Source organism: Mchenga conophoros, linkage group LG22 (assembly GCF_057382185.1).
Source record: "Mchenga conophoros isolate Kocher_MC1m ecotype Shallow Benthic linkage group LG22, M_conophoros_male_GT1.1, whole genome shotgun sequence".
Taxonomy (NCBI): domain Eukaryota; kingdom Metazoa; phylum Chordata; class Actinopteri; order Cichliformes; family Cichlidae; genus Mchenga; species Mchenga conophoros.
In genome coordinates, this window is record NC_140546.1 from 8776280 (window position 1) to 8787939 (window position 11660).

Below are 11660 nucleotides of genomic sequence, written 5' to 3' on the forward strand. Positions count from 1 at the left end.
CACGCTGAGTGATTTAATTCTCTCTCTCTCTCTCCCTGCTTCTCACTAATCAGTCCAAACCCAGTCGCCAGTCTTGCAGAGCAAGATGTTGGTTCCCATGGCAACAGTGAGAACCGGGTCTACTCCTCCTCATCCTTCCCTGGTGGCTCCGCCTCTTCCCGTGCAGAACGGCCCTGCGACAGGAAACAAGGTAAGAACACGGTGTCAGAGATAAATACCTGCCAGCCCGGTGGCTCGGAGCAGCAGCGACGTTAAAACCCGAGTGAGGCGACAACAAAGCAGATGACACGAGGACGTCCACGCGTGTTTTACTCATCTGATTTGGAGCAAAATTTTCTTTTTGAGTAAGAAAATTAGATTCACACATTACAAGCAGCCTTTTACTCTTATTTGTGAAGTTGTGTTGAGCGTTATTTAAATTAAAAGATCATAAAAACTCCACGTGTAGAATCATCAGTCAAATCTGATGTCAGAGTGCTAAATTTGCTACAAAATGAGGTTTTAAAAAGCTTTCTTTCCTCTGAAAGTGAAACTTCTACCTCTTACTTCAGCCCTCTTTGTGTTGCAGACTTAGGGTATTTTTCAAATCAGAATAATTTGAATGCCATGTCTCCTTTTTATAATATCTCTTTCAGTGCTCAAGGACACCCGATTTGTATCGTTAATCAGGGGACCTATTATGCTGATTTCCATCTCCATGTTTCTTTCTTGGACTTTATTTACAAGACAACTCTTATCTTATACTGAGTCAGTTCATGCACCGTCTGAAAGAAGCTATTTTATCTCTGTGATGACCATATAAAGATATCAAGTCTTTTGACAGATCTCTATAAGCTTTTTAATTAGATGATGGTCGTTAACATTAGTGAGAGGGGCTGTCACATTTGTGGCTTTGTTTCTAATTCTTAGGAAGGAATTAAACTTTCTCACAAGAACAGAAAAGTTTAGTAATTTGCTTTCACACCGTGACCTGAACTGAGGGCGAATTACATGCACGCCATTGCTTTCTTTGTTTTTCGAGCTCAAAGGTCTGCTTGAGATGTTGTTATAGGCTCAGAAACCCGGCTTTAATTCTTTTGATTTCTCACAACCATGAAAATACATTGTATGTTTATAGCTTTTAAATACTGGATACATGACAGAGAGATGATAAAATATGAAACCTGTTCTCTAAAAAACTGAAACCTGGTGAGGAATTAATGGTGTTTTTCTGATTCCCCCACTCCAGATCATCCAGATCGCTTCCATGCCTGTTGTGCAGACCAACGTCCACCCTAGCGGTGCAGCAACAGTACATCCTGGGAGCCCCTATCCTGTTTCCATGGCAACGGTGATGACTCCCGGTGCTGCGCCCCCACAGACCGTTCTCCTGACCTCTCCACCCACCAGGTCAGTAACACAGGCCTAACACCTGAAAGACAAGCAAAACGTGCCCTGACTAAACTTTACTGGACTAATGAGTGAGCTGGTCAGAAAGGACTCAGAGACACTGGAGTTCAACAACTTTAAAAGATGCGGTCAGATATTGATTTTAGCTGGGTCATGCCATCGCTTAATGTGCTGCAAATGCAGATAAAGAAAGTCAACACTTTGAGCACGATTTAATTCTCCATTATCCCTTACAGCCATGTGAACTATGACACCAACTATAAAAAGCCTTACACTTTGCAAAAGAGAACTGCTACATACGGAGAAGTTTCTGAAAGTTTCTTTAAAGCTGGAATCATGACTGAGTATTTTATAGACAGTAAACAAATTTACACCCAACATTTAAACCATATTTATTAAAACAAACCCAATAGTTATCTGATCCAGCTGCAAATAAATATTTTCTTCATACAGACTGTACAGGGGATGAATTTTGACTTACGTTTTAAGTACTGTTAGCGTCTTAAGTTATGTAACTACACAACTAACGATACAACTAATGAGACAGCAAGCAGCTAACTGATCCAATTTTAGAGCCTTCTGGAGAATTTTAGTGCATTTATGCAACACATCACATGGTTTGCTGTGCAATTAATTATACTAACAGACTGTGTGAGTTAGCTTTGGTGAGTTAAATTCTAGTATGCTGTTAGTCTGTTAGCAGATATGTGTCTGTGCATTGCAACCATACAGTTCATGGATGCAACTGTCTATTCAGTTACTTAGCTCTCCACTCGCTTGTCTTGTAAAACAATAACAGGGCTAGAAAACAGCATGGGAAAGGCAGGATAAGAGGGCATGAACACAGTCTGACAAAAAACAGACACGTTAAATATACACAGAGGGCTGACTGGGTAGCAAAGCAAAGGTGAAAGCAGTTAAGAAAGGCAAGTCAGACAATCAGGAAAGGAGGGAAAAGTAACAAAGGCAGGAAGTTAGATTGCATTAAAACACATGACTAGATTGCATTAAAACACACGACTAACCTAACTTTCAGAGTAAAATAGGCCGATTACTCACTGGCAAACATGAAGTCAAAGTCAGATAACGCAGAAGGAACTAGAAAACACAAAACCGACAAATTAGGACCATGATGCCGGTGGCTACGACCGTCTTTTACGTACACTAATCATTTTATTATTATTTTATATATTTTTTCTGGTCACTACTGATATGGCTTTTTTCTTGTCCAGGATCACGTATGTTCAGTCAGGTCCAGGTGTCACCACGGCAACGCACCAGCAGGGTCCACAACCCCCTGGTCCTGCATATCTCCAGTCTTCTCTGGCAACCCTGGGCTTCACCGCCATCGCCCCAGCTCCACAAACCCTGGTTCAGCCAGTCGTTGGTCAGCCTCCGCTACTCGCCCCAGCTCAGCCTCTAAGCTGTCAATCACAGAGCTCTCCGGGACAGACAGCGGGCACCACCGGTCGTCAGGTAAAAAGAGATTTGCACAGTATCAAATATCACTACAGTGTAGAGGTGTGAGAAAGAAAGTAATGATAAAGATGTGAAAACAATTACAAAATCAGTCTTCATGTACATGTTTAAGTACCAGACTTCTTCTAAAACAGACCCCAGACAGTTCAAAGTGACTGTCTCACCTGCTGAAGGAGTTCAGGGTGGTAACGCCCTCCTGTTTGTACTCTACATCCATGACTGCATTCTCAAACATGTCGCCATCATTGAATGCATTAGAATTCATATTAGAGAGGAAAATCAATAATTACTCAGTGTGGTGCACAGAGAACAAGATGCACACTGTAGGCTTTGTAGCCCCTGTTTTGGATGAATTCCCACCATCTCTCTCAGCAAAGTCTAAGTCACCACAATCATTAATCCCATATTTGGACGTGGCTGTTAATTTTAGAGAAAGAGAGGCCTTATTCTAACTGGAAACATCACAAACCAGTATGAGATGTGGATTTCCAAAGATCAAAAGGCTCAGCGGGTGAATAAACCCACCGAAAACATCACAACATCACTGGGATCAGTGAACCAAAAAAAGAAACCGTCCAACCTGCTGCCATCTGTCAAGCAACACAGAAATAAAGTAAAAATAACTATATTAACCCAACTTAAGTAATTACTAATTTATTTTATTAAAATGCTAATAAAAAAAAGTACTTCTGTAACTCGAGGCTGTAGCTTACTTATACCACTTTGTGTTGCCGTCAAAGTCACTGCTATCTTTTGGTTTTTCTTTTTAAAACACACACTACAGACTAGTTTTCCTCACTCGCCAGTGGAATATGAAATAGTTAAACGTCATCCGAGCACAAAACAAAACAAACACACAGTAATCAGCCTCAACACTAAGCCCACTGACAGGTGAAGTGAATTAGATCATCTGGTTACAATGTGATGGTCTTCTGGGAAACCTCGTGTTCTGGAACAGTCCACAAAATCTTCCCCATCAAGCATCAAAACAAGCTGGACATACAGATCCCAAAAGTATCGTTGCCATTGTCCAGGAGTTCACGGGACGCCAGCAAGGACCCGGTGCAGGGAGGGGTCAGACCTGTTTTTGGCAGCATCGGGTGGAGTGTCTTTTCAAACACTGTTGTTGTTCACTTCAGTCTATTTCACCCGCTGACATGCCTGGTTTCCTGTTTCCTTCTTCAGGTACTAACTGCCATCTACCCTGCACCACCCATTGCTCTGCCCACTGGTGTGGTCTCAGTGACGCCTGTGCCGCCTGCAGGGGCGGCTCCAGCTCAGGACGTGGCGAACCCTCCCTCTCCGCTCGCTGTAGGGCTGCAGGGTTCAGCGGTGGCGACCCCTCACCCTGGCATGGGAACAGAGGTGGAGGTGAAGCACGAGAGCCAGCTGGATGCTCAGAGTGACGCTCAGGGGTTGTCGAGCTGTGTCACCAGCTCCTCGATGGGCACCTGTACAAGCAGCATCATCGCAGGTAACGGTCCACTGATTTAGAACACTGGTGGATTTATTTGTACTTATCTTATAGTGTAGTGTGGGCTTCATCAGACGTCCACTTCTAAAGGAAAATTACAGCAATGTGCAAGTTTTTTAACTGGATAAGTAATTTGGTAAAAATGATCTATTTTGTGTTTTAGTGAAAAAAGAGGAGGACACCACTTTGCGCATCAAAGAAGAAAATTTGAGGGATGGATATGAGAGAGAGAGACAAAGTGAGATGGACGACGAGCGAGAGAGCTGTGAAAAGAAGCGAGGCAGAGAGACGGAGAGAGAGGAGCTCAGCACGGGCAACAGCAGCAAAGAGGTGAACAAAGCCGCATGGGGCCTTCACTCATACTATAATAATACTTTTTATATCTGAAGTTTTTATCTGTTTACCATATGTTTCTCCGAGTGAATCAGAATCAAATCAAAAAATATCTGTGAACGATACAGATTCTTTTTCAGAACTTGTGTGAAGTGATTTTGGAGGTTTTCACAACAAATCACAATTTTGAAATACAATTAAGAGATTTTTGAACAACCACAGATCAAATCATGGTAGTCGAGATAAAGTGATCATTTTTTACATTTCACTTTTCTCCCACGAACCGAGTTCCCCGTCCTGAAAGGTCATGCCAGCTCCAGATGCTGCCTTCATCTACCACTATAAAATTAAAAGGAGGACTGGTGATATTTCAAACAACATATAGACAGATGCGCCTTGAGATTTTGGCTCGCCCTTCAGTGTGCATTGGGAGTGTCTGTAAGTCATTCACTTAGAGGAAGTAAAATGTTTCGACATTTGAGCCTGAGAGAGAATCAAAACTGTTGCAGCTGCTTTTGTCTCTGAATTGCATCAAGTGTCCGTCATGCAGTCTAATTCCAGCAGCTCTCCTCTGTCATCCTGCCCCCCGTCCTCCACCACAGACATCCTGCAGTGGAGGTGTGAGCCAACAGAGACCTCTGCTTGCCCACACAAGGCATCCACACATCAAACCTTTTTATTTTTTTATTCGAGTTACGTTTAAAGTTCTTTGAACTTTAAACCTTAAGTTATTACAATTATTACAATTATTGGCCAAAATCATTCTGCGTTCACAGGAGAGTTTAAAAAGCTCCTCATGTCCTCAGAAACAACCACACAAACAGTGCAACCTTTAACAGATGAAAACCTCTCACTCTTTTCCCAGGCTGGACCTCGTTCCCCACCTCCACCACTACCCTCAGGTTTGGACCCCCCTCCTCCTCCACCTGTAGAAAGAGATCCTCCCTCTTCCTCAAAGAAGACCAAGTTTCGGCCCCCGCCACTCAAAAAGACGCCTGACTCTCATGACAAGTAAGTGGGCTGATAAACCTTTATGTCAGAGGACTCCTGAGATTCTAACGTTGCTTCTTATATTTTCTACAACTGTGTGGGTTTGTTGGTTTAAGCAACCTCAGATTCGGACTGTATAAACTGATTTGAAACAGGTAAGTATGCATTTTAATGAAGTCAGATTCCATCTCTGGCTGCAAGAAAAGCTTTTATTAAAGTCCAGATCTGGTCTCGCCGTGGTCAGACTGAAGTTTCATAGAATCGTTGCCAAATCAGAGAAAAATAAGCCAAGTCTGCCAGCTCTTTCTGGCTTTCTGGTCTTGGTAAAAATAAAAAAAATAAAAAGACTTCCTTTCATTTTAACAGTTTACATATTTTCAAGCTGAGAGAGCGCATACAACAGGAATGAATCTTATGTAATTTTGGCAGCTTGAAGGGAAACTAGCAGCACCCTGGACAGGACTCCATTTGTTGACTTTATTAATGAGCACTTGTTTTAAAGCGTAGTGGCATCCAGGTCTGTTTTTAGTGCACGGCCAAACCTCCAACTTTCTAAGATTATGGTGGAAACTCTGTTTACTGAATGTGAGTGGGCAGAGTGCTTACTCTTGATGTTCTTTATTTAGATGGTAGGAAAGTAGCATGGAAGCCGCAGAGGCGAGAAAGTCACGGCAGAACTCGGCCTTAAGGAATGCGAATACATTCAGAAGTCGTCCCTTGATACTTGAACCACCGCACAACTGGACTGTGTTTGTGTGTGCAGGCTCCTCTCGGAGACGTACTTTGAGGAACGCTTTGCTGAGCTGCCAGAGTTTAACCCAGAGGAGGTCCTTCCCTCGCCCACTCTGCAGAGTCTGGCCACCTCACCGAGAGCAATCCTGACCAGCTACCGCAAGAAGAGACGCAACTCCACGGGTACGAGTCAGAAATTCAGAGATGACTCCAAACTTTAGATCTGAACAACTGATATCCTGTGGAACAAAATCTCCACATTCAAAGTCTCTGTTCTTCCTCTTTTCCTTTGCTTGCCTTTCATTATTCCTCACGCGTCCGTCTCCCTCCAGACCTTGAGCTGACTGGGGAAGACCCGAGCTCCCCGAGGAGAAAGACTCGTCGCCTGTCCAGCTGCAGCTCAGAGCCCAACACCCCCAAGAGCGCCGCCAAGTGTGAGGGAGACATATTTACCTTCGACAGAGCAGGTATGACGTGTACGGCACCTACAACCTATCGAGAGATGCCGAGATGGCCTGACGCTGGTCTGATGGACCTTTCTGTGAAACCAGGTCCAGAAGGCGAGGTTCCCCCGGGAGAATTGGACAGGGTTTCGTACTCATCTCTGCGCAGAACACTGGATCAGCGTCGGGCCCTCGTCATGCAGCTGTTTCATGACCATGGCTTCTTCCCCTCAGGTAAGCTAACAGTAGATAAGACATGACGTCACAGGAGAAGCAACAAACTAAAGCTAGAATCATTATGTAGTGCAAACCTGTTAATAACAAAAGCAGTAATGATGAAAATATGTCACAGCTGTGTGCTTCCACCAACAACTTAAAAAGAAAAATCACTGTCAGACTGAAGCAAGGAAAGAAGAATTTGCATTTTTCAAATTATTATTTAATTATTTATTTAAGTGGGAGTTTCCATCGCTATTTTTTCAAGAAAGATGTTTACAAAAACACAGACAACACAGTACAGACACTTAATACAAAGAAATACACCAGACTTCAGAATAATCAGATAAATTACAGTCCAAATAAATATAATCCTTTAAAACGCTGTAATGAAATAAGAAAATGTAGCTTCATACATTTTCTTATTTCTTAGCTCGTCCCATTCGCAGGCAGCAGAGCATTTTAATGTGTCTATCAGAGGTCTACCTAATGTTAAAATGTCCTGTGAATGGACTTTGGTATGCTATTTAAACGTCACAACAAGGGTGCGGAGGTAGACCTTCCCACTTTTTTATAAAAGATACAATGATGAGTGAGAAAAGCAGCAGTCTGTGACGAAGAGAATCGAGGGGCTTTCAAAGTGCACAAATGACATAAACATAATTTCCTTCTCACTCTCCTCTCTCCAGCTCAGGCCACAGCTGCCTTCCAGGCGCGCTACTCAGACACGTTTCCCAACAAGGTGTGCCTGCAGCTGAAAATCCGCGAAGTCCGTCAAAAGATCATGCAGACGGCCACGCCAGGAGCCCTCGAGCCCGGAGCGTTGGCCGAAGCCAGCCCCGCCTCTTCCCACAGCTCCTCTTTTAATCAATCAACCCGGGAGGATGCAGGGGTGGAGCAGCAGGGAGACAAAGGGCGGAGCCCCGAGGAGCCGAAAAGCGAAGGATCGTAAGCTGGAGAGGGCGACGGAGCAGAAGAATGGAGGAAAGACAAAGAGGGAGAGAGAGGAGTGCGTTAACCAGTGAGGTCCTATCTACTGGCGCTAATCTCCATCAGACCTGGGCAGAAATGTGGAATGTGGTCACAAATAATTCAAACTACTCAAGGCGCGCTTGGATCATCTAATCAGACCTTTAAAAAAAAAAAATCAAAAAGCCTCAAATATGGTCAAATCACATGCAAGTCACGATGAGTCAAGTGCTTCTTGTATTGTTTTCGCTGTTTATTTTCCAAGTATCCAGAATGTCTTTAGTTAACCCTTTTGCCCGGGTCTGCTCTCAGCACATTTGTACAGTAGTTTGTAGTTTGACACACAAACTCTATCTCTCTGGCAAACACACACATGCGTACAGACACACACACCAGCCCTGGTGCATATGTAATCTCCAGCATGCACATGATCCCACAGAAACACGCATACACGCTTAACAATCAGACTGTTACTCTTGGTTGGCAGCCCCCAGGAGTTGCTACCAAGGACCACGACACACAAAGGCACTTTGTCACTTATTGTGCAGATGCAGTTTGCTGTTGCCAGCCAGCCAGCCCTCAGATGCCATTGACTTGACCTCTTTCTCGTCCTCCCACTCCTCAGCACAGTGGTCAGGACATAAAAACACAACCCCAACGACCTCCACTGATATTTCACAGCCCCTCGATGCTGCAAGACAGACAGCACACACACATACACAGTACACACACACAAACACGCGTCCGTACAGCGTGAGTACACAAACACAGTCAAACACCACCACCAACCCTGCCCCTTGGTCTGACCAAGCCATCGGCCTGCACAGTTTTTAGTGATTGTAGTGAGAAGAGAAACTGAAAGCATGAAATTTTATTCGCTCCTGAAAAGAAAAACAAAACAAACAAATAAAAACAAGAGGGCAGGAGTCGTGATGTAGTGTGACCAATCTTTGCACCTTCAGTTTATTGCCATTATGAAAGACTCGAGTCATTACTGGCGGGAGCTGATGATCTATATGTCTGTATGTCTGCCGGGGGTCATGACCCCCAAAACCTGTGCGAACAGGCACCATAAAGAGATTATGTAAAGAGACTTTTAGGTTGTGAGGCTTTGAAGAATCAACGTTAAACTCGACACCGACCAGCTCCCAACAGAGCACGGAGAAAAAGGGCGGGAGAAGGAAAAACTGGATGCAAGATTCATATTCCAACGATGGGAAGACGTGATAGCGGTGAATACGGACAACATGACGAGAACCAAACTTCTCTGAATCTCCCCCCTCCCTCCCCCCATGGATATGATGTTGCTTTCTCTCATTATCGTGGAAATAACCAGTTTTAACGTGGCCTGTTTTTCTCTCTCGTGGCTCTATTGTGTTTCTTCTCCAGCATAAAAAAATAATAACAACAACAACAACAAAACTCTGGACAAATAAGGGGACAAAAATCAGCGTGTGCCCCGTCTCTCCCCTCCCTCCCCTCCCTCTACGATTTCTCACCAGACACAGAAGCGGGGGAGCAGGGGCGTTTGTCGTTTTGTAAAACGTTGAAATCAGGTGTTTGCACAATTTGTGCGGCCCTCTCCGTCTGGGGGCCGCCACAAGTTAAATCAGGAAAGTATTGTTTTTAGAGATTGTTTTAGTAGTTAAAAAATAATAACTTGTTCCTTATGTTATCAATCACCCTTTTCCTCCTTCCCTGCTTTCCTCCTCAGCCCTCTCTCTCTCCTTCTCCCCCCTTTACTGCTCTCCTCCCTCCGACCCTCAAGTGTTGTCTGAAAGTGCCCTTAAGCACTGGTCCCGGGTCAAGCGCTATGTAGCTCAGGATGGTTCTGGTTAGGGTTAGTTCAGGGAAAGCGGATCCTAGACCAGCACTGGAGGGCAGTCTCCGGAGCCCTCCCCTTGTCCCTCTCTTCTCGACACTTTATCCTTTCCCATCAAATGGTGCAATAGGACTTTTTTTTTTTTAAATGGGTGGGTTATTTTTTTTTTTTTTTCGGGGCAAGGCTCTGTGCCATAGATATTAAACCCAGTCAGACAGTGAGAGGGATGAGCTGTTGTCTATAAATATGGTATAAAAGAAAACAAAAAAGAATCACGCAATTATTGTTCTTGTTGAAGCGATAGAAAGTATAACTTACTAAAAGTCAAAGACAATTTTTAAATAGCACTTTTTGGCTCTTTGCTTCTCGAGTGAAGAGTGGGGGTAGTTATTATTATTATGGGTATCTCTATAATTTCTCTGTATACAGTTGGATGTGTGAAAAACAAATATATATACCGGTATTTCCATATATGTGCATTTAGGTCTGTGTTTGGGTGTTGTGTGTATGTTTTGGCACATGCAGGTAGCGTGTTATCACGACCAACCTCTCGTTCTTTCACCACACAGCAACATTATCAATAGTATATTTTTCATTGTATCTACATTCTATATTCTACTCTAGAGACAGTATTTTTATAGTCACCATGACTATTTTGTCTGCCATCTTGACTGTTATCAAACCCAGTTGATTCAGGATATATGTGAAATATATATATATATCTATATATATAGATATGTAGATATATCTATATATATATATATAAATACACACAGGTAAGAAGAAGACTATCAATTCACATTACTTCGGGGTTAGGGCTGTAAAGTGTCTGTCTGCATGCATGTGCAATCACATGCACGCGTGCACACACCCACACAGACATATGTGCATACACACACGTATGCGTGTACACTGTATGATTGTGCTTAAAAATAAACTGTCCTTACTTTGGAGAAGGAAATTTTAGGATGAGCGATGTGAGTGTTATCTCATAAGCAGGCATGTTGACCATGTGCAATATTTCTAAACAACAAAAAAAGACTAAATATTGAAAATATTAAAGTTCTAACACAACCTCTTATGTGCTTGCATTTATTTCATGTCCCTGCATTTCTTGAGTCTTTTATAATGTCGTGTGTCTTATTTGTGAATCTGTGTCGGTGGGAGATGAATCTCTGCAAAAATCATAATGGCAGCAAAATCCCAAAATCCCTGGAACATACAGTGTGTGCTTCTCCAGCTGGCCTTTATCGAGCATATCAGTGTTGAAAGTGCTTATTGGATTAGAGCAGCCTTTGAGATTCAGGTCATATTGGGCGAGAAGCTGGGTTAAGTTAAGGAGACCTGGTCAAAGAGCTTTCAGTACAGTAAAACAGATGCTCTGTGGGAAGCTGGAGATAACACCTGGCTGCCCACTTCTGAACCCTAAATAAATCCATTGGCCTTCATTAGTTCTTTTTTTTTTTTTGTTTACCCAAGCAAGACATAACACCAAAGGCATGAAATAAAATGGAAAAAATACATTTAATTTAAAGGATATGCTGTTAAAGATTTAAACGGCACAGCAGTGTTGAACCTCACAGTGATCGGTCATTGAGTTTTATTTGTATTTCCAATATTTATGTTACTTTTATTACATTTTTACAAAGAGAAAAATTAATATAAGAGTCCAGGCTGTAATATGAACTAAAGTAAAAGGGTGTGAGTTATTTCCGAGAAAAAAAGCTAAATTCTGTGATGTATCTTGAATTTTTTGTTGCTTTTCTACAAATGTTATAGTTTTAAATTTAAATTTAACTGTAGCTGCGGCTCT

The 11660-nt window shown here is 42.8% G+C and overlaps 1 protein-coding gene across 5 annotated transcripts in view; it reads left to right on the top strand.

The window, feature by feature from the left end:
• cica (capicua transcriptional repressor a) overlaps positions 1–10923 on the top strand; it is a 51117-nt gene extending 40194 nt beyond the window's left edge. For 4 of the 5 annotated variants that reach the window (XM_085261330.1, XM_085261335.1, XM_085261333.1 and 1 more), the window contains exons 13-21: positions 54–190; positions 1229–1389; positions 2622–2865; positions 4054–4342; positions 4506–4672; positions 5541–5686; positions 6429–6580; positions 6730–7074; positions 7746–10923. In XM_085261330.1, the coding sequence (XP_085117456.1) occupies positions 54–190; positions 1229–1389; positions 2622–2865; positions 4054–4342; positions 4506–4672; positions 5541–5686; positions 6429–6580; positions 6730–7074; positions 7746–8008 (1904 nt within the window). In that variant the 3' untranslated portion in view covers positions 8009–10923. The remainder of the gene's footprint in view (positions 1–53; positions 191–1228; positions 1390–2621; positions 2866–4053; positions 4343–4505; positions 4673–5540; positions 5687–6428; positions 6581–6729; positions 7075–7745) is intronic. The other variant, XM_085261334.1, reaches the window with a different exon arrangement.
• Positions 10924–11660: the final 737 nt, after the last annotated feature.